The sequence below is a fragment of the Lycorma delicatula genome, chromosome 4, assembly GCF_047948215.1.
Source record: "Lycorma delicatula isolate Av1 chromosome 4, ASM4794821v1, whole genome shotgun sequence".
NCBI lineage: Eukaryota > Metazoa > Arthropoda > Insecta > Hemiptera > Fulgoridae > Lycorma > Lycorma delicatula.
The window spans coordinates 157822015-157831921 of record NC_134458.1 but is presented as its reverse complement, the minus strand read 5'-3'; the positions used below and the strand labels follow the sequence as shown (position 1 = coordinate 157831921).

At 31.3% G+C, this 9907-nt stretch overlaps 1 protein-coding gene across 1 annotated transcript in view; it reads left to right on the top strand.

Annotated features, from left to right (window-relative positions):
- Window positions 1-538: 538 nt before the first annotated feature.
- LOC142324021 (annexin A13-like) overlaps window positions 539-9907 on the top strand; it is a 52994-nt gene continuing 43625 nt past the window's right edge. The window contains exons 1-2 of the mRNA XM_075364587.1: window positions 539-709; window positions 2460-2645. Of these exons, the coding sequence (XP_075220702.1) occupies window positions 587-709; window positions 2460-2645 (309 nt within the window). The 5' untranslated portion in view covers window positions 539-586. The remainder of the gene's footprint in view (window positions 710-2459; window positions 2646-9907) is intronic.

Here is a 9907-nt window from a genome sequence, read left to right as displayed (position 1 = left end):
AGCAATCTTTTCATATTGTCTTTCTTCCTTCCTTTTCAAATATTTATCAAGATAATAATTTTTCCTTTAGCATTTTTTGCTAGTGGGTTTCTTTTAAAAAACAACACATTTTTTGTAAGCCTAACTATATTATAAATAAAAATTAAACTGAAAATGTAAAATAGAATAAAAGAAAAAATAATAAACCAACGTAAAATAAAAAATAAATAAAAAAGTTTTTCAACTTTTTTTTTTATTTCAACTTTTTGAAAACAGCGCCTAATTAGGGTTAGTATTTTTTGATAATTTTTAGTTTAAAATTTAGGCCTGACTTTAAAACACAAACATTTAAGAATTGAAAAGAGTATTATTATTCAATTTATTTCAACAACATATTGTTGGTCTGGTAAAATGTATAAAAAAATAATTTATTATAATATTTATTTAAATAGAAAATTATAAATTTTCATCACTAGTATCTATATTGGTATTTTATCACTCATTTTTTGAATTCTATTATCATTATTATTTAACATCTTATCTGATAAAACTTATTTGATAATTCCCACAACTATATTATTTTTATTCATCATTTTATTAATCCATCATGAACGTCATGTGCAGGTTTTTAAGTTTACTTTTTATAATTACTGTCAAAATAAATTTTATTTTAGGTAATTCTACAACAGCAGCAACAAATACACGATCCACAACAATAGAAACAACAACTGTAAGTGATTATTTAATTTGAAAAATATAAAAAATGATTGCCATTTTCAGTGACTTGCTGATGTATTAGCAGATGTTATTGTTATTGGTTTTCATTTAATTAAGAAGAATGCATTTATAAAATAGTTGAAAGGATGTTAGATTTGAATTATGTCTTTTCATTTAGTACAATTATATATTATATGTGTTGGTTTATTTCATCATGTTTGAATGTTTTACAGTGTGAATTTTTTTTTTTGTATGTCAAGAATATCAAATTGTTTACTAAGGGATTTGTGATTTATATCACAAGTGATAGATGAATGTTGAATCTTTATCCTTATGTAGTGCTTTTATGAATTCATTGTATATTTGTTTGAAGATGCATTCTGTTTGTTCAATGTAGCATATTGTATAGTCAGAGCAGTTTAGTTTATAAATTCCAGCACTAAGTTTATTTGGAAATTTTGTTTTGTGGGTAAGAGTTTAGTTTTTGTTTTTAAGGCTATATTGTATCAAACTTTTTTAAATTTATGATTACATTTGTAGTGTGATGTATTATTTTCTTATGGTTATCTTCATTTCAATATTCATTTATGTCTATTTTATGTAGGGGTAAATTATCGAGTTAGCTGTTATATAAATTTTTTAAAGTTCAATATAAAAAATTATTTTAAAGTGTAAAGTTCTATGTGTCTTTCAAGAGCGATAGTTGTGTTTCAGCTCGTGGATTGTGCTTGCAAAAGCAGATATATAAGATCGCATAATATATCATTATGTGATCTCTGCATGTATTCATTGCTGTTATTAAAAATTTACTGAAATTTTTTGACTGCATGTTTTATATCGCATGAACAGGATACAGCTTCAAGCAAAGATAAATAAACAAGATCTCATAAAAAGAGCTGTTTACTATCATTGTTAATATTTACTAACAACCTTATGCAAATCATAATTCTATCTACATTAAAAACAATTGATATTCTACACATATGTAAAAAATAATTACGAAGTAATGATATACTAAAAAAACTGACATATTCAAGTCTAGGCACATCTTCCTATCCCATGAGAATTGCTAGCAATAAAATCATTTGACACCAGAGTGAAAAAGTAGCGCATCAATTTTACATGAAGGCCACAAAAGTGACTGAAAAGAATGACCTGAGTCTTTTTTAAAATGTTAATAGCTAACAAATGAACCAATAAAATCAATTTGTTTTTAAACATTTAATAATTTGTATAATTTTCACTATAAACTATCACAAGAAAAAGGATTGGGTATATTCTTCTTTCGATAAGAATGTAAGCAAATAAGTTATAGTTATACGGATAGAATTTTGTTAATTGGGAAAGGAGTTAAAATCTCAATTCCAAACATTTATTTTTTTTACTGGTATTTACCAGTAAAGTTCTGCAACAGTGTTGCCAGTTTTTAGTCATTTTAGATTTTACATGTTTTGTTGCCAAAAAGCACTACCCTCCATGATAATATATATTTTAGATTTGTTACTAATTAATTAATTAATTTATTATTTCCAACAATTTTGCCTGAAAACTTGCTAGCTTGTATTATCTTACTCTTTAGATCGTTCTAACTTTGTCCACTACAGTAAATTTTGTCTGTAAAGGAATAAATTGTTTTAATTTATACTGTACTATGTTTCTCTCTTTCTAATATATTATATATCAGTAGTTTCCTTTTGTGTGTTTATTAGTTTTAGTAATAATGATAGTAATAATAATTAGTTTTAATAATAATTATGTTACAGCTATCATTTGTAAAGACAGAATATGATGAATTTGACAATACTTCAGCCGTAAAAAATGCGGAGGAGTTACATAAAGCAGTTGCTGGTTTAGGAACAGATGAAAATAAAATTATTAAAATAGTGGCAAGTAGTGAATACTGGCAAATAGAAAACATAAAAACAGCTTATTATACCTTATATAGAAAGGTAAGATATACTATTTTACTTATATAATATTAAAATATATATGTATGTGTAATGGGTGATATTTAAGTATGGAAACAGCTTTTTACAGCATATCTGAGAGGTATTTGTAGGCAGAAAGAAGTGGAGTTCTACTTAATAAAAAAAAATCTGGATTATGGTGGGTTTTTAATTTTTGTCAGCCATATTGAATCAAACTTAATTTTTTTTTTTAAATAGTAAGGTGGACATATGATATATGATTTCAATTTAAAATTTTATGAGAAAAACAATGGTGAAACCTGTTTTCTCTTAATGCCTTCATTATTGAGTTATAAGTATTCAAAGTTGTAATGACATCAAAATTGTGTTAACTGTAAACCTGAGGTAAAAACTGCTGCATGAACAATTTTATTGCAGGAATAATCATTATATTAAAAGGAAATGGCCAAGAAGAGAAACGTTGACTGTAAGAGAGAAGAACATTGTGAATCCACCTCTAGTAAAACTGAAAATGTTTGCCTTCCATCACTACACATTAAGCTAGGTTTAATGAAAATTTTTGTTCAAGCAATGGATTGGGATGGGACTGGATTTCACTTTATAAAAAACAAGTTTCCTAATATAAGTGATGCTAAAATAAAGGAAGGTATATTTGTTGGCTTGCAAAAAAGTAAACTAATGAACAATAATATTGAATTTGAAGGCAGTTTGAATGATTGTGAGGTTGCTGTGTGGAAATCTTTTAAAAAGGTTGCAAACAACTTTCTTGGAAGTCATAATGCAGATAACTACAAAAAGACTTATAAATGAACTTGTTAAAAACTATAAAGCACTTGGATATAATATGTCACTAAAGATCCACTTCTTAGATTCTCATTCGGATTTTTTCTCTAACAGTCTTGGAGTTCTGATAAATGAACATGGAGAACAATTTCACCAGAAAATATCCACCGTGGAAACACATTACCAAGGAAAATGGAACACAAGAATGCAGGCTGACTACTGCTGCAATCTCAAGAAAATACCTGAAAATCCAAAAGAACCAGATTTTAAGCATATAGAAACTATATGTATAATATTGTTATACTTCTATCACAATGTTTTTTCTTAGGTGGTAATTTAAAAAAATTATGCCTGATAGAAAGAAACCACTTACATATTTGAAATCGTCATCAAAAATACTATATAGTTCAGCTATTAACATTTTTGTAACAAAAAATGAAATATTGTCGTACAGTGTAATGTAACTATTTTTACTACAAATATATTTTTTCCCTTTCAAAAATGGAATAATGACATGTTTCTTCAGCTCATTCGTTTATTGATAACTTGATATTGATATAAATATAAAAATCTAAAGTTCCCCAATCATTGATTTGAAAAAACTATCAAATGTAGGTGACAATTACATTGTAAAGATAGGCTGTTTTGCTCAACGCTGTCACTTATCTGCACCATTTACTTTCTAAGCTAAAGCAACAAGCAGAGTTTTTAACATATATAATACAGTGTTTCATAATAGAGAAGGTATGTTAATTTGTTACTTTACATTTTCTCTCCCAGTTTTTCTTACAACTGAGGTACATGTAAAGCATCTGAAGTACAAGTAGCACTATTCAGAACTGCTTTCTCTGAGAATAATAATATTCACTATGCTATTAGCAAGTGTAGGGCACCTGTAGGGGTGAATATCAACTGCATTTTGATGTGCTTCAGGGTGTTCAAATGTAATAGACGTCTGGCCTTTTTGTAAACATACAGTGTACAAAAAAAGTATATCAGGGTTTTAAAAGCTATTTATTATCTTTTAAATTTGACATACAATAATGAATCACAAATCAAATGAAGGAATAACTCTTATGATTTTTCAGTATATAAGTATTCAATGTGAGTACCTTTCGTCATGTGAAACCATTCACACATCCAACCATAGAAATGTATGTCTCATACTTAAAGAGCTTGTTTGGAGTAATGGAAACTACAGCTGATTCATTCCTGTCTCACAAATCATCTAGATCAATAGGTAGTGGAGGCACATACAGAAGATCCTTCATAAAACCCTGAAAGGAAAAATCACATAGGTTGGATTGGGTGACCTTGGAGGCTACCATAAACAAGCGATATCAGGTCCATGCTGACCAATTCAGCAATCAGGGAACACATTCAACCGATCCCATTTAGTTGATATATTACTGAGGAGGTACCGTTTGGCAACATCTTTTGCCAAATAAAATTCCCTGGTCCACTACAATTTAGGAAAGAATCATATACACAGCATTCCCAAATAAAAGATTGGCCCATAAACTTTCCGTCTTGATATGGCACAGAAAATATTTAATTTTGGGATTTCCTTTTGTATTCTAAGAATTCATCGCCATTTTCTGACCCTCGGTTCTTGTCCTTGTTTTGTTTTATTTCAATGTTACTGTGCTGTTATTGTTCCATGTAATATTTTTATATTCAGTATAGTGTGTTGAACTCACTTTTACCTTCTACGGGTAGGTAGTTCAATTCCTTTGTTCGGTATTTTCAGTCTTGCTTAAGACTCGGTGAGATGTGTTTTGTTTTGGGTTCATTAGTAGTACACCGATGGGAATGTCACTCGTGGCATTCGCATCGGTGGCAGCCTGGCCGAGGCGAACTGGAATATGTCAAGAGCCGAGGTTTCGAAGATGACGTCCGGTAAAGCCCACAAGGACTCGGAACAGAGAGGATGGCGGAGGGTGTCTTCCCCTATGGGATCAGGATGACCCTCAGTTACGGATACTGTGTGTTCACTAAGAAGTGAACAAGTTGACTTGTCGTTAAACAATAGGATCAAGAAAGTCGTCATTTCGCGCTGCAACATTTCGATCGCGAAGTCGGCAGGCTTCAAAGTCTGTAACAACTGTAAACAATATGAATGCAAATGTAAGAGTTTCCTTAAAAATTACAACTGTTACCACCGGCATCGATATTTTGGTCTTCCGGCTGGCCTTCCTAACAGATGCTTAAGAATTATGCAGGAAAGACTCCCTGACACGTTCAACATTTTCTTCAGAGACCCTTGGTTGTCCCGTACGTTTCCCTTTACACAGGCATCCGGCCGTTTCAAACTGATTATGGCCGTCGATGAATATTATGTCACTTGTAGGTTCACAATTACACTTTCTATGGAATGTACGTTGAAATGTAACAACAGATTTTCAGCAAACTGAAAAACACATACGGCCTTCTGTTCTTGAATCATCATCTTTAATAGAGGCCCTGTCAAGCGGAAGAGGGTAGGGCATCAATCTACGGCCATGCCCGCAGCTAAAACTGTCCTTTTTGCTCTTTGATTCTAGTTTTAAATCAACATTCTACACCTCATCCAAGAGATTTATAACATAACTTTGATATTCTGTTGTGAATACCCGGTATATTTGCCCTGTTTAAAGAAACTCCCAACAGTAACTTCAACACATCACAATAATAACAAAAAATTGGGTCCTGTTTAAGACAATAAGCTACATCTTTTACAACCTAATGGTTCTACAATATCTAGGTATTGTAATCTCTCAGTGAATGGTATCGTGCAAACAGAAAGTTATTACATAAAAATAAAATGCTATTGGTAAAAATTTCGTTTAATAAACTGATTGCTTAGGCCATTATTTCTTAAAGAACTCTGGATACAGTTCATTGTATTGTAGGTTTTTTATTGACTAATGACTGCAGCACTTTATCCATTATAAAATTAATAGACAAAAATAATTTCACAGTTAAAAACACACGCTTTATTAATAGTTGATTAAAGTTACTTTGTACTGCGCGTTCGAAATAACAATACACCTGTCATGCACTATTAGAGTTCGGCTGTTCGTTTTTGTCAACCCATTTTAGACAGACATCCGGCACGAGGCAACGGACGGTTTGCTTTAATGCGTTCGTTAAAGGTTAGTAATAGTAGCGCGTGCGCATTTCATTCCGTAACTGGGTTCGTGCTGTTAACGTCAATGGTTTTACAGTCAACAAGAAGTGAGACACGAATTACCGTGTAATCGTGTTAATACTGAGTATTTTATATCATAAATGTATTGTATTTATATCAAATTGTAAATATCCCCCTAAAAAATCAACCATACTCCATAAAACTCTTCGTAGTCAAGCTGGAAAAATAGTGGCAAATGTACATGAGTTTATGAAGAACGAAGCAAACGTTGTAAGATTTGTAATAGATGTAAACAAAGTTCGTGAACGCGTGTCACAACCTACTGGTTTTTTTTTAAAACGATCCATTAGTAGAATAATAAGAGTCAAAAGAAATTCGTGAAAACACAAATACATCTTTTAGTATTCCACGTAAAAAAACTCAACGTACCAAAACGAATAACGGATATTGACGACTTCGACAAATGCGTAATCAGACGTACAGTGCAACATTTTTACGTTGAACAAAAGATTGTACCCACTTTAAAAAATTTGTTGCCAATTTTAGGGGAATTTATTAATTTTTAAGATGGGAAAACTAGTCTTAATAAAATTTTGAAAGAAGCTGGGATTTAATCGGGTAAAAAAACAAAAAATCATAAAATTTTAATTGAATTACACAACATTCAATTAAAACGCGTAAAATACTTAACTCATGATACCGCCGAGAAAATAAACCTATTATTTATACTGACGAGACACATTCATAGTAATCACACCGGACTAAAAACTGGCATGACAACTCACCTGAAGGTTTTACTGCTCCTATATCAAAGGGCCAGAAACTATACATAATCCACGCGGGAAGTATAAATGGTTTTATTCCAAATGCATCGTTAATATATAAATCAAATCAGACCGCCGATGATTATAATGTAAATATGAATTTTGATAATTATGAACGGCGGTTAAAGAAGAAATTAATTCTAAATTTACCACCTAAAAGTGTTTTAATGGATAATGCTTATCGTACCAAAGAAACTAACAAAGCTCCTACATTATCATGCACCTAATGAAAGAATGGTCGACAAAAATGAAAATACTATTTTCATAAAACATACTGAAAAATGAATTGTATGAATAGGTTTTTTTTGTCTTCAGTATTTGACTGGTTTGATGCAGCTCTCCAAGAATCCCTATCTAGTGCTAGTTGTTTCATTTCGGTATATCCCTATATCCTACATCCATAACAATTGTTTTATACTTATTCCAAACGTTGCCTGCCTGCACAATTTTTTCCTTCTACCTGTCCCTCCAATATTAAAGCGACTATTCCAGGATGCCTTAATATGTGGCCTCTATAAGTCTGTCTCTTCTTTTAACTATATTTTTCCCAATACTTCATCTTCATCAATTTTCTGCAACACTTCTTCAATTGTCACTTTATCCACCCATCTGATTTTTAACATTCTCCTATAGCACCACATTTCAAAAGCTTCTAATCTTTTCTTCTCAGGTACTCCGATCGTCCAAGTTTCACTTCCATATAAAGCTACGCTCATTCATTTTTGATGTAAACAAATTATATTTCTGTCTGAAGGCTCGTTTCACCTGTTTTTGTATAGCTTTACGATATGTCTTTTTTATCGTTAAAAAATCGTTATCAATAAAAATATCGTTTTTTATGGCTTTTTTAATTTTATGTCACTCCTGCTTCATCCATCTTTAGTAATTCTATTTCCCAAATAACAAAATTCTTCTACCTCCATAATCTTTTCTCTTCCTATTTTTTACATTCAGTGGTCATCTTCATTATTTCTACTACATTTCTGTGCTTTCGTTTTGTTCTTGTTAATTGTCATGCGGTAGTTTTTACGTAGGACTTCATCCATGCTGTTCATTGTTTCTTCTAAATCATTTTACTCTCAGCTACAAATACTATATCATCAGAATATTGTAGCATCTTTATCTTTCACCTTGTACTATTATTCCGGATCTAAAGTGTTCTTTAACATCATTAATTGCTAGTTCTATGTAAAGATTAAAAAGTAACGGGGATAGGAAACATTCTTGTCTGACTCCTTTTTTTATTACGGCTTCTTTCTTATGTTCTTCAGTTATTACTGTTACTTTTTGGTTCCTGTAAATGTTAGCAATTGTTCTTCTATCTCTGTGTTTGAACCCTAATTTTTTTTAAAATGCTGAACATTTTATTTCAGTCTATGTTATAAAATGCCTTTTGTAGGTCTATAAATGCCAAGTATGTTGGTTAGTTTTTCTTTAATCCTTCTACTATTAATCTGAGCGCTAAAATTGTTTCCCTTGTCCCTATACTTTTCCTGAAACGAAATTGGCCTAATGCTTCTTCTCTCCTCTCAATTCTGTATAGAATTCTAGTTATGATTTTTTATGCATGGCTAGTTAAACTAATTGTTCTGTATTTTCACATTTATCTGCTCCTTTTTTCTTTGGTATCATGACTATAACTCTTTTTGAATTCTGACGGAACTTCCCCTTTTTCGTAAATATTACATACCAGTTTGTATAATCTATCTATCGCTTCCTCACCTGCACAGCACAGTAGTTCTGTAGGTATTCCGTCTACTCCAGCAACCTTTCTGCCATTCAAATCTTTTAATGCTCTCTTAAATTTATATCCCAGTATTGTTCCTCCCCTTTCATCCTCTTCGATTTGCTCTTCTTCCTCTATAACACCATTTTCTAATTCATTTCCTCCATATAACTCTTCAATATATTCCACCCACCTATTGACCTTTCCTTTCGTATTATAAATTGGTGTACCATCTTTATTTAACACATTATTAGATTTTTATTTATGTACCACAACATTTTCCTTAACTTTCATGTATGGTCTGTCTATTTTACCAGTATTCATTTCTCTTTCCACTTCTGAACATTTCTTTAATACACTCTTCTTTCACTAGTTTGCACTACCTGTTTATAGTATCTCTTAATTGTCGATAGTTCCTTTTACTTTATTCATCACTAGCATTCTTATATTTTCTACATTCATCCATCAGCTGCAATATATCGTCTGACATCCAAGGTTTTCTACCAGTTCTCTTTGTTCTGCCTAAGTTAGCATAATGCTGATTTAAGAATTTCCTTTTTAACATTCTCCCATTCTTCTTCTACATTTTCTACCTTATCTTTTTTATTCAGACCTCTTGTGATCTCCTCCTCAAAAATCTTCTTTACCTCCCCTTCCTCAAGCTTCTCTAAACTCCACCGATTCATCTGACACCTTTTCTTCAGGATTTTAAATCCCAATCTATATTTCATTATGACTAAATTGTGGTCACTATCAATGTCTGCTCCAGGGTAAGCTTTGCTGTCAACGAGTTGATTTCTAAATCTTTTTTGCTTAACCA